The sequence below is a fragment of the Colius striatus genome, chromosome 2 (genome assembly GCF_028858725.1).
Source record: "Colius striatus isolate bColStr4 chromosome 2, bColStr4.1.hap1, whole genome shotgun sequence".
NCBI classification, from domain to species: domain Eukaryota; kingdom Metazoa; phylum Chordata; class Aves; order Coliiformes; family Coliidae; genus Colius; species Colius striatus.
This window is the reverse complement of record NC_084760.1, coordinates 89,257,565-89,283,366: the sequence shown is the minus strand read 5'-3', so window position 1 is coordinate 89,283,366 and position 25,802 is coordinate 89,257,565. Positions and strand designations below refer to the sequence as shown.

The 25,802-nt window shown below is 35.1% G+C and overlaps 1 protein-coding gene across 1 annotated transcript in view; it reads left to right on the top strand.

Annotated features, from left to right (window-relative positions):
• USH2A (usherin) overlaps positions 1–25,802 on the top strand; it is a 392,303-nt gene that overhangs the window by 220,475 nt on the left and 146,026 nt on the right. Inside the window, exon 37 of the mRNA XM_061990105.1 lies at positions 12,480–12,659. Within this exon, the coding sequence (XP_061846089.1) occupies positions 12,480–12,659 (180 nt within the window). The remainder of the gene's footprint in view (positions 1–12,479; positions 12,660–25,802) is intronic.

The following is a 25,802-nucleotide window of genomic DNA, read 5'->3' as shown; positions in this document are numbered from 1 at the left end:
GTGATGCATTTGAATGCAAGTTTGACATAACGAGAATCCTTAATTAACTATATGTCCTTAGGGAGTTTGACAACGCAAAGTTGCAGGATTGTGCTCAGAACTTTGTAGCTTGTGAATGTAGAAATCAATGTGCAGCATTTTCATTCTACTGTTTGGGCTTTGGGTTTGGATTTTGTTTGTTTAATTATTGTGATTTCTTTTGCTGGCATATGATCTGAGGTTCTTCCTTTTCTGCAATATTTGTGAAGGGAAACCTATTAATCTGGTAACTGTCTGTTCAGAGATATTGTTCTAGAAAGTTTCTTTGCAGCCTACCCTTTCATTTGGTAAACTGGAGAATTCTGACAGCAGAATACAACATTTTCTGATAAAAAGGAAAAGGAAAAAAGAAAAAAAAAAAAAGAAGCTACATCTACAAATAAGTTGACATTAGAATTTTGTTCATCTAATATTTTTAGTTTAATGTTTAATATATGTAAATAAATAAAAACAAATTCATTTGATTTCCTTTAGACGGTTCCTCTAATCTTAATTGGTCACAGTGCTTTCAGTATACTCTCCAATCAGAATTCAGGTAGGGAATGTTAAGAATCAAGCTGGTGCCTAAAAACAATGTTTGCTGGGGGAATACATGCAACTTGCAGATGTCAACAAAGAAAGAAAAGTACTGAAGTCTGTAGAAGTTCCTAGCCTGTCTTGTGTTGTGGGCTTGAGAATGGAGAAAGAAAATTTTGTGGGATGTTACCTTCAAAGTTGAAGAAGGTAAGTGTTTTACATTTATATTTGACAATTTAAAAAGGACACAACAATTTTTGAGAATAGATTTTTTTTCAGAAATGACTAAAACATTTCCAAGAGACTTGTTAGGCCAATTTTTGTAGTGAATTTGTTTTAGACATGATTGTTTTGCATAATTACCTCAAAATATAAATATCTGAGTATAGATTTACATTCACAGTTGCTGCAACTGAATGTGCTATACCAGACAATAGATACAACCTTGTATCTGCTTTAATATTTGCAAGAAAAATTCTTTTACAAAAATGGCATTATGGTCATTCCATATATGTAATCAAAGCATATAATTTCTCTTCAAGGCAAACTATTTCTTAAACTTGCTTTTTTTCCCCCTCTGTTTGGGTAGTTAGTAGTGCTTTGCTCTCATGCAGGTGAACATTCAAAAAGCTGGTACTAGGAAAATCGGAATATTTTTTCCATAGTAGGTAAATACCAGGATTGCATTCATCCTGCATTTAGTCACTTACTAAAGGTGTTTATAACATCATGTGTTCCCGTGTCAGGGACACATCATTATATTCAGGACAGGAAAAGCCATTCCAACTTTATTCCAGTAATTTAGGATTGCACAGTAACCTTATGCACTCCGCAACCTGAATTCCCTAGTAATAATCCCTTATTGTTACTATGATTTTAAAAAAATACATCAGCCAAGCTGAATTTGACGCTGCTGATAAGAATTATAGTCATTTTTTCAAGAAGCTGACCCAAGGAGAATAGAGATCCTTGGCTTGAAAAGAAAGGTAAAATTTTCAAAAGTAATGTGATATTGATGGTACTGGTGATTTACCAGCTACATCTGTAACATATAAATAAATATTTATTTTATTTCAAGTTTCTGTACTGCTATGATGTTACACAATGTCTAAGGTACCTTAGTGCCTTAATATTACTAATTCTAAGGAACCTGAAGGCAGTTTTCCAGAGCCTATCTGGAAGCATTTTCAGTTGCAGTTGTCATTCTGTTATTCTTGGATTATTTTTCTCATGGCCTTGCACCTGCAAACCCCAATAGTGTTGTTAGGCTTTTGGCGTGGGAGCAGCTGTGATACTGTGAGAATTGCCTCTTCCCAATAGGTCTTTACATCCCAAAACCTAGTACACAACAAAGTCAATAATAGTAATTTAAATATTTGATAAGTATTATCCATGAAGATACATTTAGTGACTAGTCAGTGCACACCACTTGCATCACTTTAACATACTCCATGCAGCACAAATGGTGTCATAGATGGGAATAACCAACAGGGTAGGTTTGAGCAGTTCCCAGTGAAAAGTGTATAGTGACAGAGGGACAGTATGGCAAAAATCATCCCCACTGTGAGCATTGGCATGGTCATCATTGTCACTTGCTGCACCAGACAGATACCGTCCCCATTCTCAATGCAGGATGCTTTTGTGGGAACTCTTAACTACTTTCCAAATCAAATCTCACAACTAAAACTCTAGGATTAGAGTTGTTTGAGGGAGAAAAAAGGGGATGCGTGATCCGTTTTCAAATCTTCACATTTAATCTGTTTACCAGAGCAGGACTTGGGAGTATTTTGGCACTGAATAATGTGCCATTTAAAGTTTGATTTTCATGGGTAGAAAACTCAGTTTTGCATATGCTCTAGGATGATAATTGCATAACTTTAGTCAAGCTTCAGTAGATTTTGAACAGCTTCTCAATATACCATCTACTAGTATGATTTCCTTTCCCACCAAGACTGCTTTTCTATTGCTTGATACAAGTATCTCTAAGGAAAGCAAAAATAAAGCAATCTCTCTCTAATTTCTACATTTAACTGTTTATTTGGTGAAGGCTCTAGCATCAGACTGTAGATAGTGTTTTAACTGATCTTCTGCAATTTCTCTGTTCATATAGTTATTGTTTTGTCAAATGTACACTGCTGTGTTTCTATATGGTACTATCTAATTTATTGGTTTTCATGTTATGCAGAAGATATATAAAGCTGATCCTCATTTCTGTGAGAAATATATTATCAGATCTTAATAGGCTGAGATTATGAGTGACTGCCAATGGCAGCATAGTCTTTGAGACCATCCCTGCTCCCTTGGAATAGTCTAGGGAGTAATAACAATCTCTGGAGATAACACTGGTAAACAGTATTGAGTAAAAGGGAATTTGCCAATCAGTTTCTCCTATGAAAACAGTCTTTTAGTTAATGAATGTCTTCCGGAGTTTTTAACCCACATGAAGATTGAGGAGACTACATTGACAATGCTTAGTTATATGTGATTAATCCTAAATCCAAAAACCAGTTTATGATGTTAGACACAAAATGATTACTGTCACTGACCCAAACAATATATATATATAATCTGACTAGAGCTTCTGCAGATGAAGAAATTGTGTTTGGATATCTGCATGTGTTGGTTTCAAATACACTTCTCTTTAGAGACTAATATAAAACCCATCTGTTTTCTCAGATAGACAAAGCATAATAAAAATTGGGATTTTACGAGCTTTGAAGAAGTTTTTAGTTTAAGTGTTAAGGGGAGATCAAATTAGATTTTAGCTATGTAACTTTCCAGCATTATACCAGAAAGATCAAGATGCTATGGCAGGTCATCCTTTTTATAGGGATGATCATGTGCAGTTGATAGAGCTGTTTGTTACTCTACATGTTTTTGCCCTAAATTAACTAGAGGGAACTGCTATACAAGTAAGTACAACAAGCACTCGCCTGAGTGATTTTGTGGTTCTCGAAATCTACAAGTGCATCATTTATGATGCCTCCTGTAAGATGACTGGAAAAGCCGAAAGAATGTCTTACGTCAAATAAAAATCCTACATCAAGTTTAGAACTTCATTCCTTCCAAAGTATTACAACTAAATGTAATGGCATTTGACAGTATTGACTTTTTTTATATGACTTCTTTCAGCTAACTCAGCATTCTGAAAAAATAAATAGTGTTCTCCCTTTGTGATTGAAAGGGTTAAATAGTACCAATTCATTACCACTCACAAAAGGATTTATTTTGTTCTCATAAATCAGGTTTATTCCACATTTTTATTATTCCCTTGGGTCAGCTGCTCCAATTGAAATCAATACAAGTGCAAGTGACACAATCAATCTAGATATTTGATTATGGATTTGAGACTCCCAGTTCTGCTCTGTGTGTTTAGCTAGTCTCCTTCTGATAGCGTCCCTGGAGAAAGGAAAATTCTTATTGGCATCCATGAATTATGGGCATAGATTCAGAAACCAGATACTGTGATAATCTCCATTTATGTACTGCTGCAGCTTGAGAAAGAATGTCCTAACCATGGAAAAACAAACTTGAATATTTTAAAGCAAACTGTTTCTGATTTTTTGAGTGTGTAGATTCTATTGTGAAATAAGCTTTATAGACTCTCGCCATTTGTCTATAAAAGCCATCAAACAAAATGGATTAAATCAATTCATTGGTTTAACATCACAAGTACAGCAAAAGTTTTTTTGCTGTTTTAGCTTTTGGTCATTTATAGACAATGAGATGTTATAATACTGAAGTACTAAGCTATGCTGGGACACTTCCCTTTCATGTTGAGATAAGAGCACTGGGACACTGAAAGCCTGTATGAAATTCATGTAAGTTATTTCTACTCATAAAATACTTTGCCTAGTTGAGTGGACTCAGCCTAATTTATAATTTGTTTAGGTCATGGACTGAGTTCTTACAGCGTGACTCTACAATACTTAATACAGTGTGTGTAGGCAGTCCAGGACTGATGCTCCTTGGTGCTTTTGCAGCAAAGCAACTTACAATACAGATAGATATAGCAGAGATATAACACTATACTGAATATACTGTATTAACTGGAAGGTTTAAATGAGACAGACTCAATTTCAAGACTCATTGGACATTTCTATGTCTACAAAAGAGTAAAGAGAAAAACTAAAACTGCAATAAAAAAAAAAATTGACAGTTTCATCTCCAGTTACAGAGTTTTTAACTTGAAAGCCTCATGGCACTGATCTGGAGGTTCAAAAGGGTAGCTGAAATGGCACACCAAACATTCTTCTCTGCCTGCCATCATGACAGAGCCTAATCTTGTCTGCAATTATTAGCTATCCATGGAGTCTGCGGTAACTTTCTTGTATGAGCTTCCCCATCAAGCAGTGGGCTTGTGCTGATGGGATCATGTCATGGTTTAACTTCAGACAAAACCAGGACAAGTCAGTTGTGGTCAACTGTCCCAGCTGTGTCCTCTCCAAACTTCTTGTTCACTCCAGCCGTCTCACTGGTGGAGTGGTGTGAGAAAAGGCTTTGACTCTGTGTAAGAAATGCTCAGCAATGACTAAGATATTCCTGCATTATCAACAGTGCTTTCGGAACAAGTCCAAAACATAGCCCCATACCAGCTACTAGCTCTGTCCCAGCCAAAACTAGAACAGAGCTTTATTCATATTTCAGTCCACAGAATTCATAAGCATATAAATGTGCAATCCTTTGTGTTTGTAACACTAATGATCACTTATTTCTACTGATGGGAACATGCTTTCATCGTTAATTATTACCCTTGCTTTCCCTCAACGCTCTTGAAGTATTGTGCAAATTTTCATAGAATCATAGAACAGTTGAAAACAGAGAGCACCTCAAGAGATCATCTAGTTCAGCCCTCCTTTTCCAAGCAGGATTGGTGGAGTACATTGCCCAGGACAGTGTTCTGTTGGGTTTTGAATATCACCAAAGATAGAGACAACTGCTCTAGACCACTTATTCCAGTACTTGACGAGTCTCAAAGCAAGAAAAGTTTTTGTCTTAGGTTTAAACAGATTTTTTTTTTTGTCTTTACTATACATACAATTGCTTCTTGTTCTGTTGCTATATACTGCTGAGAAGTGTCTGGCTTCTTTTACAATCTCACATCAGATTTTTATACACATTGATAAGATCCTCCACCCTCCAGGCCTTCTTAAGTCTGAACAACCTTAGTTCTTTCAAACTCTTTGGGCGATAGATGCTTCAAACCCTTAATCATCTTTGCACGAACTCAACATCCAGACAGTAAGTTTATATCTATCTTGTACTGAGTAGCCCAGAACAGGATGAGCACTCCAGGTGTGTCTCACCAGGGCTGAATAGAGATAAGGGATTCCTTCCCATAGCCCCAGGGGCTTCTTTATTGCAAAGATTTATTGCTACGTTACTTTCAACTTGTCCACCAGGACCTCCATGTCTTTTTCAAACCAGAAAAGTAGCCTTCCAGCATCAGTCTCCAGCCTGTACTGGGGTCTGTCTCAGAGTAAGAAATGGAATTTTCAACATATGCCTTTTGTAAAGTCTCAAGACAGTGTCTTTGCATCTAAGTGTCTTTGCATCTTTTAAACTGAGGTAAACTGAGGTGTCAAAGAAACAACTTGAGTAGTACAGTCAGAATCTACATCCGGGTCTTCTGGCTTTCAGATTTCTGCTGTATGTGACCATAACGACTTCCATCATCATCTTTAAATATTTCCTATTTTTCAGTGTAAAGACTTCTTTAACTACCATCAAAAAAGGAAAAGGCTAAGGTTTTTCCATGTAGGTAACATGAATTGTTTATTATTTATAGGATAACAAATATTTTGGAATCATAGTTTTTCCAGTTTGGTGTAGAGCTTTTAAATTACCCATCCTGCCTCATTCAGCAAGTCCTAGCCCGTGAGAATGAAGGCTTCCTGTGGTAGGAGAAACATTTTAAGTTTGGGATTCAATTTGATGGACGGAGACCATGATATTGTTCCTTGGAAACAATACATCCGTCAACTCAGGAGCAGAGGAAAAAATTCAGGAGATTGAGACACAAAATGGGCAACACACTCATCTGAAAAAAAAACTGAAAACCAAAACAAAAAAATCCAACAAAGAAACAAACACAAAACACACAAAAATCACTCTCTTCATAAGAGTAAGGAAAAAGTTGTAAGGAAAAAAGAGTCAAAAACAATGATGAGGAAAGACTTTTAGTTGTGTTTCTTTTTTTAGTTGGGATAACTGAACTAATAGAAAATCATGGGATTTATTCTGAAAACTGCACTAGAAATAGTGGGAAAAGGAGAGGAAAATAAGAAAAAGTTGGGAGGAAAGGCTTGTGCAGAAGTTAAGGAGGCTGAAGAACGGGGAAAACTGAAGGACGAAAGAATGAGCTTATAGACAAGGAAGTGTGCGTATTCACAGAATTTCCGCCTAAATGTTGTGGTGCCAAAGAGCCAGAAACCAACACAGGGACAGAAACTGGTGGACAATGAGGAAGAGGTATGGGGAAGGATGGGGAAAGGGGTGAAAAAGTGACCCCTTGTTTAATTTTTCACTTTTTACTATTCTAGCATTAACTTTTACTCTGGCTCAAGATAACATGCTTAACCTCCATATGCTCACACACATAGAAAGCAGGCATAAAAACAACTGTGTTTGTGCTAGTTAACTATATAATCTTTGTATAATTCTTTAGATCCTCATATGAGCTGTTAATTCACCTGGATTTTTGCTACCTTTATACTTTAAGTAGTCGTCTACAGTGGTAATAGTTCTGTCTGAATACTGTGGAGCAACATGCTCTTTGATGTAAAAGAGGTTATCATGACTTATATATACATAATGGAAATGGTATAGATTTATAACAGTTTTTTCAGAGCGTGACACAAAGCATCAAAGTTACTTGAAAAATACCTTTTGCCTCACGTTATTTTGAAATGATATTGACAGAAAATAATATCTCATTAAATATTTGTGATGAGTAAATGTTTCCTTTTAGGTGGAAATCTCTCTGCATTTTACAAACTGTGGCACTGTAATATAATTTATATTCAGACAAATCTGAGAGTAAGATGATCAATCAACTAATTTCTAGGACATTGCAATTAACAAGAGGTAGAAATTTGTTTTATTAACATGGCTCAGTTGACATCCCATAAAAAAAAGAGAAATATAAGGAAGCAGGTTTTTGACTAATATCTTCTGTATAACAATGACTTGCTTTTGGTAATCAGGGAAAGAACATCACGTGAGCAACTGGTAATACTTTTTGCTAGTATGGCTTCTTTGCTTCCTGAAGTCAACAGCATAGTCAGTATTGCAAAGACATGCGTCAGTGTGTTTGCAATACTGAAACATTAGACGGGTTACGTTTAAACTTATTTCTTCAATAATCAAAAATGCAGTGGTAGTAATAGAAATATTTTGTATTTCCCCATGCATATGAAACGTGAGTTTTTTGCTTGAAATCTAAAAGGAAAACATTTTGATTTATTACTTTTTTTTCCCCCTTAGAAACATTAATTTTGATCCAGATGAAAAGAGTACGTTTAAATGTGCCAAATTCTGGGGTGGAGGCAAGGGGGGAAGAGAAGTTTAAAATGTAAGACGAATGTGTTCAGTTTGTATTATTTCTTTTTTACATTGCAGTCTTTGTCATGAGAATGGTTTCATGTTGTACCATTTCCCGCACTCCTTACAACCTTTGTCGCATGAATAAGATATCAGAACTCTAATGACTAATATACAGTATTCGGTGTCTGCTGATTCTATACTGTACTACCGTGACCTTTGCAATATTATGTATTCTGATTGGCTGTCCATTTCACCTCTTCCCCACAAGTTAATAAGGCTGTAAAAAGGAGAGAACTTGAAATGGCCAGCCAGTCAAATTACAGAATATTGAAAAGGTCAGAGCAGTACAGCACACAGAAAAAATTATGGAATATATGAGGCATTAAAATTCTTGTGACAATGATTATAACAAGAATGGAAAAGGATACCCATTTATGTTATTTCAGTCTAGTGAACCCCATAGGATGACAGACCCAGGACAGCAGTAATTTACGCACCACCAACCCACAGGAACTTTATTCATCTGTTTACAGGGGTACTTAGTAACAGAAATGCACATCTGCTTGAGAGTCGCTTTCAAAGTGTCCACCCAAAAGCCCAGTGAACCTTGAAACACAAGTACTCACCAGCTAGAGTGCCATGTGAGGCTTAGCAGTTTTACTTTCAATGCAATATGTATTCATGTAACAGTTTTAACGTAAGCATATCTTATTACTTTGTTTATGCATAGTTTTTAAGCATGCACATGGATATTCTTTAGTACTAATTTCTTCATTTCAATAATGTTTTTCTGAAAAGCTGAAATACTTTGATCTTGTATACACCATGAACAAACTGGTATTAGGACAGATTTTTCTCAAAGACCAGACTTATCTAAAGAAGTCACTCAGAAATAGTAGGGGAAATATGATGAGTCTTGTTAGCAGCAAGGCTAGTAAAAGAACAAACTCATCACAATGTGAAAATATGGAAAGAATAAGGAGCATGGAAAAGGCTTTCACAGAAGCAAAGGCTTTAGTTTTTTTTAGAGGCTATAGGAGATGGTGCCTCTGAACCATTCATTCCATCTGACTTAATCTTTTGGTAAGGATGCTTATATACTAAAGTACTGAAGGACTTGATGAGCCAGTTCTATGAGTTTGTTTTCCACCTCTTTAATTAGGTTCTTCATGTTAGCTATGTCTTGAGGAGATCTTTTTTTATTGGAGTGCTGGTGACTGTCACAAGTTATGAGGCAGAAATGTACAGTAATGAGGAGCTATTCTGGTAGAAACCTCTTATCTGAAGTAAAACAATGCCTCTGAGACACTTTACCAGTGTCTTGGGCAGCTGCTGTTTAGGTCTGTGGCAGACTTACTAGTAGGCCACAGTAGGATCTGGGAGCAGGAGGGAAAAACACACATGAGAAATGGGAAAAGAGAGACCTCATCTACTTATACTCACAAATATAGTCCACACCAAAGCAATCTAGGCAGGAGTGGTACAGAGCGATATGACAGGGTTATCACTGTATCGCTTTCTGTCAGGCTGAACCTATGTGTCTGCATTTTCCAGACCACTGAAAGCAAAGTTTAAGCAGTGAGAAGTGGCAAAGATGCATACTGCAAGTCATCACCAACAAGACCTGCATTTTAAAAACATTCTTCTAATATTTTACTTGCCAGTAGGTTGTTTGGCTGGCAACTGGTATAAAACACCTTTTGTCTCTGTAAAGATTCAGCTTAGGAAGTTAGCAAGTGCACCTCAGCTTTTTATTAGAGGCAATGAAAAATTCTGAATTGCTATGTTGTCTAACTCATTGTAAATTTGCAAGTTCATTTTTGAGCTGAACAAAATGGTTATGTAATTACATACTTCTCCTAATTATTGAGTAATTATATACTTCTTATAATTGCCGAGTAATCACTCTGCTATAACTAGAATTTAATGTTACAACTAATTGTATAATTACTGTATATTAATGTTGTTATCCAGGCAACTTGGAATAGAGTGTTATCCTTTCAATTCCTTTTATGTTTCTCAAAACCATATTTTTAAAGGTATAGGATAGTTAGCCATTGCAAGAAAGATTAATAGTGGAATGAAAATAAAAACATAGGAATTATATGCTTTCATTCTGAGCTCAGGTGCAGGAAAATAAAAAAAATATTAACGTTAAACCTGTTCTGTAGATAGAAGTTGAATTTTCACATGAACTGGCCACATCAATTGTTATTAGGGACCTTACTTTTATGCTTGAGGTTTAAGTCTGTCCTACATGCCTGGATCTGTCTACACTTTCTTACATATTGTAGGTGAAACATTTTTAAAACACATTTCTCTTCACAGCCAACTGAGTCTTTAAGTGTTTCACATTACTAGGAACTTAAGAATAATTATGTCACTTGACTATTTATACTGTCTTCAAAGTTATTAATAAAACAATAGGTGCATAGAACAGTCTCATGTTTTTGGGTAGGTGTCACCAATAGTAAGTCACAGACTGCCTGGTAGTGCACAGGAAAACTGTGATAGATAATGGTTGAAACATGCTTTGCTGGATTGTATCTACTCCCAAAACACACACAGGGACAGTTTCACAAAGATGCAGAAGGAGGATTTTATATACAATTTAGGATCTGAGATCAAGTAATGCAGATGCATTTTTCTAGTGCTGTCTGAGTAGCTTGGGTACATAAGAGTAATCTCAGACAAGATAACTGCTTCTGCAGAATTGGTATGTCAATTTGAAGTGTGTAAAATGTGGAGGTGGTTCTTGCATGATAAGAAGGTTTGTCTCCATTGATGTCTAATGTAAAATTCAGTGAAATCCAAAGTAAATCCATCAGGTTTCATAAAACTATTCTAGATTCACACTACTTGTTTGGGCAGTCGGGTGCTATGTCATGCTGTAATCCAGCTAGAATTTGAGCAATGAGGAACTAGACTACAAGGCAGATTAATAAGGAGTCTTATAAAACCTTCTCTATCCCCTAAAATGCAAAAAGTAAATTTGCCATATGTTGTCAGCAGAATATCTGAAAATACCCTTTGTACATTTCTGTGAACATCAAAATAATGGAAGGGCCTGGACTTGTACCATAAGTGAATAACCAACTATTTATGGGAATCCGAAAATTAGAGCTAAGTAAGTCCAGATCAATCACTCATGGTAAAATGTAATGAGAGTATGACTAACATGCATATGCATTTTAATGCACGTTATAGGACTATGGAATATTTGAAAAACTGTTTCAGGTTCAATAACATTTCGATTTTAACAGTTCATTTGAAACATGCATAAAAATGAGCAGACCCAATGAATTCTACTTAAAAATAATTAAAAGAAAGTTTCTAAGTTTTAAAATTCTATCTTGTTTAGATTTTGTGGAGGACTCAGATGCAAATATTCAATCTCCTGCCTGTGACAATGTCTTAATTAATTTAAGGGATTTTTAATAGTTATATTCGGTTTCATCATATCCTTGTACCTGTGGTCTCAGACTTGTGTGACTGCTGTTTGTAATGCAGAATTGCCATTAACTTCAATGTGAGAGCTCTCCATGGAATGATGGATAGTAGTAATAATATTAATCATTTATATAGCACTATATCTGTTCAAAATATCGGATAATTTTAAATGAGCACAGCTTTGCTCTCAGATACATGAGCGAAGTCTTCATGGAGTCAAAAAAAATTGTTACATGACATACAGTTTTTAAAATATTCCAGTCTTACTCATCAGGTATTTTGAAAAGATGTCTTTTGTTATTTTTGTAGGGTAGAATATTGTCTTATCTTAAGCTTGAGTTCTTAAAAGAGTTGAAAAGGACATATAGGTTGTGGTGGTGTCCTCTGATGATTTCAACTGATAAACCAAATACTTCAAATCCTTATATTATCTTTGAGAGGACTGCAGGCCATTCTGAAAAACAGATGTTTCTTACTGTGTATGACTAATTCTAATATATATGTGGTACAGTTAGCTTATGAACTCTGAAGGTGTTTTTCTAGAGAATTCAATTTTATTAGGTTTTTATAGGCACAAGAATGAACTTAATGTTTTGAATTTGCAGTTATCACACAACTGTTCTAGTACATGAGTAATTTCTGAAAGCTATCTTCTACTTGTCAGTGCAGTAGTCAGCTTTGTACCTCCATGGTTGGTTCATTTATTTTTCGTAACTTACAAGTACCACAAGCTGTTGGTAAAAGGAGGAGAAAATGGAGAATACTATTTTCTTTTCAAAATAGGCAATTATTTGGTGTTATTGATATCAGTGACAATTTTTCATTCGAGTAGAAATAAGACTTGTGTTTAAAGGCAACCAGTTGTAGCAGATACAATGTCTAATATTGGTTCTTCCCTCTCTTCCTTTTTCTTTTTTTTTCCATAACAGCTAATGCTAATTATTCTATTGTAAATGGTACTCGCATGTTATGCAGCAGCAACGAATCCAATGTATGGGTATCTATTGAAGGACTGATTCCATTTTCAAACTACACAATGCAAGTGAATGCTTCCAACAGCCAGGGCAGCTTGATAAGTGATGCTATAACAGTAGTCATGCCTCCAGGAGGTAAGTATGAAAAAGTGCTTTTTTCTGTTCATGTAACAATTACACAAATACTCTCTTGTACAAAATGTTATTTATTATTGCAACTGAAGACTGGAAGTTCGGAAGAATATGTTCACATTAGTAGTTCTTACTAACAAAATTGTTCTTTTCAAATGCTTCTAATTTATCACATGGCCCAATTTAAGAACTGCAGCAAGAAAGCAAGTAGTTGTATAGACATGTAGGTGAGAAGTACGCTGTATAATTCTTTCTTTGTTTTCTGTGAATGGTCTTGTATTCTATCACAGGCAACTAAATCTAATCTAAGAATATAGTCACCTGTATTTTGTAATCTGTTTTAGAATAAAAGTTAAGTGCTGACTAGGAGCACTTCCTGGACAGACTTAGATAATTTGTTTAATAATGGTAATATGAGCCATTGGTAATATAGTGAGATAGAATCCACAAACTGGTGTAGCGGTAAGACAGTCAATTACTATGTGCTGATTTACAGTAAATGAGTCTCTAAGTCATTTCAGATGCTGTCTTGATAGAAATTTGCAATAAGAGAATTGAGCAAATACTCCATAAACACTGTACATGGGTTTTGTTTGTTTGTTTGTTTGTTTGTTTTTAAATGAAAGCTTAAATTCACAACTGATGCATTGCGTTACTTTTGTATTCTACTTTTATGGACATCCCAGTGAATTAACTTTTGTTAAATATATGCCAGTAGAACAATTAATTTCAGTAAATTTTTATTATAAAGTGAGATCCCAGTAAACTTAATCTTGAGATAGTTATTTGTAGCTGAAGAGCAGGATAGTGTTGAGTGACATACATATCATTTAAAAGTAAAAAAACCCAACAACAAAAATTGATACAAACAAAAACCACCAAAAAAAGAACAAAGACAAACAAACAAAAAATCCCTTAAGCCTTACACTCAATAACACAACTACACTCAGAACCATTTGCTTGCAAACCAATGGATTGGTTTTGGGGCCAAACCAACTGAGAGAGCTCTGAAAACTGGATAAATAAAATGCAGAGTTTATGACAGATTATTAAGCAAGAAGGAAAAGGTGAATTCTCAGCACATTTTATACTTTCTATTCTGATAGCCAAGTTATACCTAATATTAACAAATATACATTGTTGTATAATAATAAAAACACATCTGAGTTTTATTACTCACTTAAGACTGGGCTATTGCTGACGTTTCTAATTCTAGTGTCACACTTCATTTTTACATGTAAAATTATCAAAATTTCGTAGTGAAAATTCTACCAAATACGAAGGCAAAGGATCTTTAAAAATCAACAAGGATGTGCGTAACTTTATGACAGTCATTATGATACACTTTCTTTCATCATTAGATTGTTGTTGATTACAATTAGAAAACTTATAGCTTTGAAATTATCTTTTTTATGACCTTGTGGTAGTTTAAAAGCAATACCTCATTGATTAAATAGGTTTTAGTTCATGCTTCCTTTTAGTTAATGATCTGAAAACATATTATCCTGATTTACACATAAAATCATGCTGAAAAGCATGTGGCATTCACTAGGATATGTGTGTTTAAGTAGAATTAAATTAGCAGTGAGAGTTATTAAAGAAATCTTCCATACTATTGTCCAGTGGACTGTGATCTGTAGTGAAATGAATAATAAATGAAGCAGTGCATATGAGAGAAGTACTCTCACAAACACTATATTCTCACTTTATGTGTACACAGATACAGACACACAAGTGTAGACGTAGGACAATGTATGTTTACTTTGTTATGATGTTTATTATCTCGACTCTTTGAATGCCATACAATTCCATTGCATGCTAAATTACGAGGGCAATGGTAACTTTACACTGGGCTATATTCAATACTTCACTTATGAATACTTTCTAAACCACTAAATGAAATCTGGAGGCTACTAAAAACAGAAGGAATTTTATTTTTTACTTCGGTGTTCAAGATTTCACTTTGACAGAAATTTTGTTTGATAAAAAACTGAAAGAGGTCTCATTATATACAAAATCACAGCCTTTTAACAAGTGCTTAAATGTAGTATTCTTTTTTCAAGGATAACACAAAAAAAGGTATTTCAAAATTTGCATTGTAGGGAATACTTCATGAAGCTTGATGGAAGATTACATAAGAGGGAATGATAAAAGGACAAAGGAGTATTCCATTTTGAAGCTACTGCAGATCACTGTTTTTCAATTATGCTACAAATTTTCCTCCAACATGGATTTCTTTTGCTTCATTTTTTATTTGAAATGTATTGCACATAATATAAAGCACACCAAATCTTTAGAGTCACCTGGTTGAGTATCTCTTAATTTCTCATCAAGCTGATTGGCCATGCTTAAAGTAAAACAAAAAAAATCTTAGAAATAAGGAATATATTTTATCTAAGCACTTGACTAAAATTGCAGTGCAGGTTCAAGAGTTCTTGGAAAGATTAAAAAAAAAAAATCCTGAATCCAAATGTTAATCCATAAATATGAAACTTTCTTTTGACCCTTACCCTGTAGTGGTCTGGAGCTACTAATGGGGTTAGGATTTCAACTCTTAATGGGACTTGGTACATTAGTGTTTTGTATGCATGGAATTCAGCATTCAGTTTAATAAGTGGTTGACATTGGTGATGTCCCTTAATTTGCTTAAATCTAATTGGCTCTTTTATCAGTCAAACCTGTATGGATTGGCAATTGATCAGAAAGGGTCAGCCATGACTGTGCATGTACTTAAATGCTGGAACCACCAGTTAAAGTCACTGTTGCATAATAAGAAGCTGAAACCATGAGAACAAATGATCTTCAGAGTCGGAAGGCAAAAGAAAGCGAAGTTTTTCAGGATGTTCAAGTTCAGAACAAAGGCATTATGGAGTATATAAATTTTAAATACACTGCTTTTTGCCTCAAGACTTAAAGCTTTTTTTTCCAGATGAACTGAAATCTTGTCTGAAACTGTCTTTGTTACATCAAAGGACTGCATAGAAAGTTAAAAGAGATGGAGGAAGCATAAAAGGGCATAGTTTAAAATGATTAGTGACAAATTTCATACTGCAGAGGTGGAAGTAAATTTTTTTGAGTTTTATAGTTTTCCAAAATGAATAAATTTGTTCTATTTATCTTGTCCCAAAGTGCTTTGGTAGAAGTTGTAAAAAATAATATACCAGCCAGTGCTTCACATTATCTTGAGGATGCCAGTCAGTAAAAGATCTGGAGAACAGATTGTTTTAGAATTAATTTATTTAGACAAATTATTTGAAATGATACAGTGTATGTAAACCAGCAAAAATCTGGGAGAAACTCTCCTGTATGGAGTCTCTGGTTATATACTTTTTTCCTTAATGAATGATATTCTGATGTAGTGGCACATGGAGGACCCCTTTTAGGATTGCTTTGTAGTAAGAGATGGTAAGTTAACAGAAAAGAAAGTTGTAATCATTACTGGTAATAGCTTATACTGTAGTTAAATCCATTTGTTCCTTTCCTTCAATCATAAAAGCCCTAGTGTGGAAGGGAATAAATCCTCTATGCTGAAATGAACAAGTTAGATTATGTTGAAAAAAAATAGGTGCAAAGAGAAGTAGCAGAGAGAAATAGGCTGCTGATTATATGGAAAGCAGAAACATGGAGGCTCAATCATCACCTCCAAAGCGCAGAAAAGGACTGAATTCTCAAATAATGACAAGTGATATGAAGCTTGTTGTGGATTGTAATTCTGAATCACATTGCAGTTGTCTCTGTGGAGTTACTTGTGTTGGGGATTGCAAACCATTAACTTGGTTCTGACTTGTCTGTAAAAAAGGACCCTCAAAGAAGTTATATATATTCCCTATGTAAAAGGAAGGGAAGATAGTCTGGGGGGAAAAAAAAAAAAGCCTAAGCAGTTCAGTGTCTCTTTAACCTTTGCCGTAATTTATTAAGTATGTTGTTTGTTTATATGCTTGCTCTATTATTTTCACAAGATAGGGACATCTATTTGTGAAAGATGTCAGATATTGCCTTGCACTTTTAAAGACCTGTCCTATGCTGTTCCTTTTTTTTTACATATGGGATGCTACATGCCTCTGCTTACAAGATTGGGCTAGATTTCAGAAGCAAAAAGTGAGCCTACGTACTTGGAGCTGCTGATGTTTGTTCAGCATCTGCAGAGGACGGTGTCCTGCAACCAGAGGATTTCAGACATTGTTAGTTTAGGTAGTAGCAACTCTGAGACTGGATATTGAACTACATCATAGGCTCATTGATGTAATAATGCAAACAAATAAGAATCACATCACAGAAGTTATAGTCACATCTGAAAACACTTGCTCATGCAAGCATGTTGAGATAGGCTGAGTTTCAACTGTCTGCAATTTAGGAAACACAGCAGTAGAGTGGGCACCTCTGTTACTAAAGTCAACAGAATTCAATAAACAGACCAAACTGATGCTGTGTAGGTCAGAAGAAAAATCAGACCTGGCTATGCTAGAGTTTTTACTGTGAGACAGGTTTGGGGTTCCATTATATGTTGAGAGTTATACCATAAAAATTGTTTTCAGAGTCATTTCTTTAGTTCAAATTTCAGGTATTTCTGATACATAAGTTGTTTTTCTAATGTCCTTTTTTTAAAAAAACTTTGTATTTATTTATTTATTTTCTCCTGTAGACTTAGACTAAAATCCAACATGATGCTTTTTGTTACATATTTTCTATTTATTTTTAATTTTCCTTCTGTTACCTTATCTCATGTCACTTCTTGTAAAGGTAGGATTGTAAAAGCAGAATTTAAAAATAAAAAAAAGAAGAGAAAGAAAAGTAGCTTAGGAAAAAACCTTCTGTCAGTATTATCTTTTTTTCATTGCAAAAAAAATATAGTTAAAAAAATTTTCAAATGCTCAAACATTTGCTTGATACTTTCTATAACTTCAAAATAAAATAATGTCTATTTATGATGAAGAGCAGGAAATGTTTTAAACAAAATTTTTGCAAACAAATTTACAGTGGTGGGATGGGGAACATTAGCAGAAAGTTCTTAATGGACAATTGTGCACATATCTTTTCTAGAGGTAGTTTAAGGAGCGAGCAGGATAGAGTAGAGAGGGTGAAATAACTCCTGCATCTCTCACCATTGACCTAGCTAATTAATGAGTCAGTGGCAAGCTGTGTAAATTGTCCATTCCAGTTCCTTTTGTCCAGAAAGATGATTTCATTGGGACATAAGTGAAAGAGCTTGTGTGGAAAACTGGGAGTTGTTCTAATGAAACAATATTTCTTCTCTAACCTCTGCAGTATTGAACTGATTGTCATTTTCATTAGTTCCACTTTCTTCTTTTATTCCCCTCTCCCAGTCTATTCAGCACATCTTTCAATGAGCTCATACTATGTCTATTCTTGGTTTTGGGTGGTAAAAGAGAAGTCTCATCCCTGAAAAGTTCTGTCTTCAGACTATGTCAACGTGGGGCACAGAGGTGCCCACTCTACTGCTGTGTTTCCTAAATTTCAGACAGTTGAAACTCAGCCTATCTAAACATGGCATTAAGGAGCATCTCAAGGTTGCTTTTAATTGAACCTTAGCGTAAGTCCCTACACTTAAAACTGGAGAGTGTCATAAAGCAACGACACTCCAACTATGTCTTTTTTTTCTTCTGATTTGCCACCTCATCTTTGCCCCTGCACTCTGTCCTTTTATGCAGCTAGGCAGATCTCACCTAGTTACAGCTGTGTTGTTTCTATGCTTCAGACATATGATGCCTGTATGTGTCAGCTCTTAGGTTGCTTTCTGTCACGTGGAGCTGCAGGAAACAGAGCAAGATCAAAACCGCAGCTTTAGATGACCAGAAGAACATGGAGGTTTTCACATGCTTGGGAAGTGCCAGATGAGAAAAGGAAAACTATGCAACAGTTTGAAATAGCCAATAGATTATCTATTAGCGGGCAATTAACCTCATTGTAGAGGTTTCACTTCAGGTCTTTCCAAAACCTCAGACTAAGAATGAGGTCTCAGCAGTACTTAAGATCTCTGGGAAGAAATTTGTGGTAGAGCAGATTTCACATAGGAAAACTACAGCTTGATTGTACTTCTGAAAAACAGAAGACTACATAAATTTGAAAAAATGGCCTGTTGTGGAATTTAGCAGCAGATTATTATTTGAAATGATAACATACCATCACATAAACCTATTTCACACCAGTTTCAATTTTACATAAAAAAAAGGACATGATTTAAATGAAGTGTGCAATTTTAATAAAATCTTAAGCCTCTTCATGGCTGTTTTTTTAAATGTCATTCTGTCCAAGTCTGAAGTAGATTGTTCAGTACTCTAATCAAAATCAACATTCTTTATGTAATAAATTAGGTTCTTCTGTTGAAGGAGTTCTACAATATAATGACACTGAAATTCTTAGTGAAGACATACAGAAGATATTTGAAAAATCACAACATAAATTTTGTCTTTTGACCCATTTTCCAGATGTATATTGGGATTTTTTTTTTGGTCATTTCGTTTTGTATTTTCTGCCCTTGAGTCACCTTGATTGTAGAAGATAGCCTGTTGATCATGAAACACTTGAGTACATTAGCAAGGATGGGGTTTTTTAGCTACTTTGTACAATTGAGGAAGCTTTGAAGTTTGCAGTGAACTTTGTATGCCTCCAGCCAAGTTCTGACACCTTCTTAGATATTTATCGTGTTTCCATATTATTATATATTATAGGAAGAAAAGTTAAGAGTCTCTTAAAATCTTGCTGAGGGTGAATTGTAGAGGGAATCAAATCACTTTTCTTTTCCTCTTTTTATCTGGAGACAGAAGCAGAGATTATCTTTCTTAAGCATTATGGCCATAATAGTGCTCTTGCTTTTTTTTACTGGTTTCCTTTACTGTTAAAAATAACTCATATTACATCTTGTTTGAGAGTTTTCTATGTAGTTTGAAAATAGATCTGAAATTGAATTGAAAAAAAATATTTGTATCTGAACTCTTAAAACATTTTGCAGAATAAAAATATTTTTCCTCCATAGAGGCAATTATTTGTTCTGATGGTGTCTTAAGTTAGACTTTTCTATATATTTTCCTAATATAGTGCTCCTCATTATGTAACATCTATGCAGTTATCTTTAAGCTAGTTAAGTCAACAGCTAAGGAGAGATGAGACTGTAAAGAGAGAAAGGAGAGAAGAGGAAAGTTGAGTGAGAATCAATCATCAGTCATAATTTATCTTCTGGTGTCCCTATAATGCAGTGTTGTTGTACGCTATTTCTTACAACAAAGGAGACTATAGGAGTCTATAGCCTCTAAGTGATTCCTGACATTTGACAGGTCTTCCTCACGGTGCTTTTCCTTCTGAACGTTTATTATCATACACATGCAGATACACACACACACAATTATGTATATGATATATTTGTATATATGTATTTATATGTATATGCTGGATTTTTGTTATGTTTTTCTTTGGATCTATATGCAGATCTTCTTTATTCTTCTGACAAAGAAATATTATCTTTTTAGATTAATTCCAGGACAGTAAAATAAGAGAGAATTAGTGTATTTCATGTTACAGTGGGATATGTCCATTGTTGAATTATATTTATTCTTACAATTTGTATACTGAATTATTTACTTTGATGATTTTTACAATTGTTTACTGGTTCGGTTTCACAGAAGACTTCTGAAGCGACTGAGGATTGTTATTCTCATTTTACAGGTACAAAGACAAATGTGTTAGCAAGGGAAGGTACAAGAGATTTTTACATTCTTTTACTGAAAAGTATAATATACATGTCAGAAAGTTTGTCAGCTTTTCTTATCCCTCAGCTTAGACTGAGGGATTGCCTCTACATGGAAAATGTCACTGTAGTTGAATATGGCCACTGTGTACACAGAAAATACATGAATTCAGGTTGATGGATTTTAGATTATCTGAGCAGTTCTAATAGAGAAGTTGAGTGAGTGAAGAGATGGTGTTATATAAAGAAAGGACACTTTTTTTTTTCCTCTATTTTCCCTTCTGGAGTTGTGAGGGCTTTTACATACTAAGAAGTCTATTTGAGAAGGTTGTTTGTAAGAAATTGATAATGCTGTCCAGGTTGTTCCTGATGGTTGTAATCTGAATTGGGCAGCTGTAAATTTTCTATGATGAACATAAGGTGAAATGTATGTGCAGACTGGAGTAAATGCTGTGACGTATCTTGGCAAATATAAGGCAAAACACAGCCTGGCTTGTGTTTAAGTAAAGCAAGACGGAGTTACTGAGATTTTTAATCAACTAGGCTACCCAATTTCGAACAAGGCAACAGTAGCCAAGGCATTTTCAGTAAAAGTACTTGGGAACAGGTCACTCGTTGCTGTATATTGACATACGTCCACCAAATCCAGTGGATTTATGTGTTCTTCAGCGCTATCTGAGGAAATGAAGCCAAGAGTTAATTTGTATAAATGGTTTATTTGGTAAAAGTATCTAGAACAGGACATTAACTGAGGAGTAGCTAATTAATAATGCTGTTTGAACGTTTCTATGTGGGTTGGGTATAAAAGGTTGTAATCCTTTTACTCTATTAATCTGACAAATCAACTGTATATACATGGATTGTTTTTGAGAGTGAATAGGCTTGTCTGAATTGCTTTTTATTCACCTCAAATATTAAATATTTTTTGACAGTGAATAACACCTGGATCACATTTCTGTCAGCTAAAATGCTATTTTTAGTGGGGGACAAATGTATAAAAAGTTAAGGATTTTTACCACAGTTAGGTAGAATGGAGGTGTCACCTTTCATATTCCCTCACAGTTTATCTCTGTTAAAACACTGGCTGAAAAAAAGGGAGATCTGGATTATTCATCCTGAAGTGACAAACATTCCCATCTCCTACTTGCTGTGCAGCACAGTAATCTCTGGGTTCATAAGCAAAGAAGGCAGAATATTGCCCATCTGTCCTGTTGAAAACATACTATTGTAGGGGAAAAAAAATGAAAGAATAAAAAAGAATAAAGAAAGTCATATTTACTAGGGGAAAAGACAGAGCAAGTACTGTTGTAATCCAGGGCTAAAGATCCTCCTCAGGCTGGGGTGAGGCAGTGTATATATCAGCGGAAAAGAAGAGCAAGTCCTAAGTTCTGGGCATTTGTGAATCTGGACATATGTTGTTCACCAGTGCTGATACTCAGCATGAGCATTGGAATGTGATCCTATTTCTGTTTTCTAATACAGCTTAATTTATTGATACTGCAACTGTTGAACTAGACTGTAACATGAAGTGACAGCCATAGCATTGCAGTTGGCAATTTTGAGAAGTGATAAGAATTCTTGTTTACTCTGTAAATGTGATACTTCAGATTTGTTCGCCTCGGCCTCATATGTTACATAAAGGAATAATATGTGGTGTTCTGTTGTTATTTTGCTAATGATGATTTTATTTCCAGAACTAAATTTTTCATTCTGCTGTTTGCCATTGTGAAGATTACTTCCATAAGAGTTTTGCGTGTTGATCAGTGGCAGGATTTGGTTATATAGGAAAAAACGTTCCATACTTTTAATGATGACAGATACAATTAAATGAATTCTCTGCCATATCCTTTGATGTACACAGTTTTTCTCCATTAATACTGATGAACTTTACAGTCACAAGCACATGCTGGGGGGGGAGTGAGCCCCTGAATGTTGTATTTTGCTCTTTGTGGAGCTGACTATATCACTTTGTGTCTAAATGTAAGGAAAGCTGCTGACAATTTTGATATATTAAATTATAACTGAGAGCTAATTCAAGGATCAAAGGTGCTCTTTGGGAGAGATCACTTCACTGGTAGGAAAAATCATTGCCTTTTTTTCCCAGTCTCATATATTTGTACTGGATGTGTTGGAAATATCATTCCCTACAGTTTCTGAATCTTCATGTTTAATTTAACACTAAGGTCTTTGAGCAGCACAATGGGAGGGAGGCTTCTGCTAGTAAAATCTCGTAGAAGGAAATTGAAATGTACATTTTTTTTTCTCATTTATCAAAGAAGTGCAAGAATCTAAACTGACATTTTATATCAAATGAATTATGAACTGTGTACTTTGTACCTAAGGGAACAACAACTAAATTAGACTTTTGTTAAAAAGAGAGAGAGGAAAAAAAAGGCTTTTAATAAAATATACAGTCCTTTTTGGTATTTTGTCTGAACCTGATGTATGTTGTACTTTGCAGAAGAAAACTAGAGTGTAGGCTACTTCAAAGGCTATATGCTTTGAATGCGTTAAAGTGAATTGAGAAACAGGTTAAGCAAATGGACAAACCAGCATTTCTTCTTAGTAAGTATTGTTGCTTTGATATTTTTGTTCTCAGCCTTGTCCAATTTTTTTTTTTTTAACTTCCATTTGTGAGAATGTGGTCGCTACTGAAAAAGACTTCCAGGCAGCAGCATTTTAGAAAACACTTGTTTCAACTTTGAGGTAAATTTTCAAATAATTATATACTAACTATTTTAAGGATATGTCTTCCACTGTCTTTAGCTGAACAACACTTCTTGCAAGCAAAGAGGAGACTCCCAGTCTGTAAAGTTTGTACATTCTCAGTTTCTGAATTTCCTTCATGGCTTTCAGTGGGAATATATTTATTTCAGTGCATTGACATGGAAGACACTTTGATATTGTTGTGATAAGCATCTACACCTTAGAGAAAATGGGAAATGAGAAGATAAAATTCCATATTTTCTTTGACAACATATTCCCTAGTGCACTTCTATGGTGCTTTTTGATACATGAACAAAATATCCAAAACATGGTAGCTTTTCTCATATGTCATACACATATTTCATAAAGATATATTTCAAAAGATTAGGTAAGTTACAATATACAGAAGCTTTTGAAAACTCTGTAAGTGTTAGAGCAGCAACTGTGGGAATAACATACCGTGGACACATCACAAAATCTGAAACACAGTGAGACCATCTATGTTTGTAGCTTTAGTATTGTTTTATATCAGTACTATCATGAGACTATCTGTAATGAGATGTATTAATGATGATGCATTCTCAGCTGAGATTTCAAAATGTAGTCACATCTCAAGGGGTATTGTCTTGGTCTTTGCAACCTTCCAATTCCCAGTTATGATAAAGTTATCTGATCTTTTAATATGAGATTCTACTGTGAAGAATGATCGGCATTCTTAGTTAAAAGTAAAGTGATTGTTTTTCCTCATTCATAACTAAGAGATTATTTTTATTATTCAACAATACTGATTTGCTAAAACTTCTATTTATAAATCATAATTGTTTTGAAACAACATGTAAATGCCACTGGAAATAGGGCAGTGTAAATGAACATTTTACTGTTACAGAAAGGGAAGAAGAGATGGCAGCTTGAGGGTTTGCAATAGTTTGGAAGAGGCAGGACAGAGAGCTGGTTCTCTCCAGGCATACTGGCGACTCAGACTTTCTGCTTGTGCTGTCTGTGGAGGAGATGAGAGGGATGGGGATGACAGCTGTTGGTGGGAAGAGTCACTTGTTTCTTGACACCTGCCTCCCATTTTCCCTAAAAAAAGACTTTGACAGTAAGGCAAGGGGATTTTTTTTGTGATTACCTCATATGGCATAAAGAAGTTAATTAGCAGCTGTGAACCAAATCCAGCTGCTCTGTGCTGTCTGAATTACTAAGAGAAGAAACTTTGAGGAAACCTTTTTCTCCTCTTCTGTAGATAAAAAAAGAATCTGAGGGGAATAATATCTATTAAGGCTTCAGTTGTTTCATGGCCAAAAGGTAGTCCAGTGACCTGGATCTCACAGATACCTGTAGGATATTCGAGATATAATGAGACTGTGTAGCATCTCCCTAACAGCAGCTAATCTGTCATCTTGTCAGATCTGTTTTCTATTTCTGGATTCCATCAGAAATGTTAATATTTCACACCATTGTCTATGTTCTGCAGAGGAAATTATGGATTGAAAATAACTACAGGTAACCTTATTGCAGGTCTAACTTGTTTGCAAACTGCATTGTTCTTAAGTCTGTACATTTAGGGATATATAACTGATGCTTCTGTCAAATGGCAAATGAACTGGTAACAGTTGAGTTTTCTGACAGCAATGTAGGCTGTTCCATGAGTAACATTGGCACACTCATACTGCGGGAGCGCACATACTGCTAACATTTGAACTAGGGATTTATTTAATGAGAATATTCACATCTTTTCTTATACCTCACTTTCTTTAGAGTTCAGTTAGGTTGCTATATTTTCTTAGTTTCTTCTGCCACATGAGTGTAGATATAGCAACGATTATTTGCAGAAACCACATCCACTTGTTTAAGTAGAATACTGCTTTCTGGGTTTGTATATCTTACATTATCTTTTTACTTTCAGTCATAGAATAAAACAATATTAAAAATTAATTTCAATGACATATGCTTCAGACTGAGGTATATGCTTCTTGTAACATCACCACCTCTGTGCCATTTCCTTTTTCTGTGTTCCTTCTTCAACTTCTATAATATTTTAGTCTCCTTCATTGAATTATAAGGCTGAAGAGTACATTGGGAAATAATCTCTTACGTCTTCTTTCCTCAAAATCATTAAGTCATCTCATTTCTGGTAAAACATTTGTTTAGTCTGAGGGAGATTTAAATCTTTCTTACAGCAGCTTAATCCCATTACTGTGTGTCGTGTTCCCCAGGACACAGAGATTCTCATTGTCTTTGCAAAACTTCTGTGAAATGGAAGATTTGTATATGTCTATCCCTTTGCTCTTCTATTACTCTTTAAACTGCAAAGATTAAATTCCAGCCTACAGTTCTTCAAATTGTACCATCAACATTAAGAAAGGAACTCCAACTTAGCTAAGTGTAGGAGTCTACAAGACTCTCACCAGAGGACCGGAAGTCTATGAGACTCTCACTAGAGAAGGTGAATCAATGTGGTGGACACGAGCCACATGACATGGACAATGTGAGCCTGACTCTGGTCATAGCTCTCTGCCTACAGCTATCAACTATGAGGAAAGCTGCAAGGTTTTAAAGATGCTGTATTAAAAGTACTGAAATTAATCTCTAAAGCTACTTGATGCAGGAAGCTGAAGCTATCGCATAATGACAGACAGGATCTTGTTCCCTCTGCTCTTGTCACACCTGTTCCCTTAAGTTAAAAGTAGTAATCAATAATAGTAGTCGAAGCTACTTCACAGAGGTATTTCATTTTC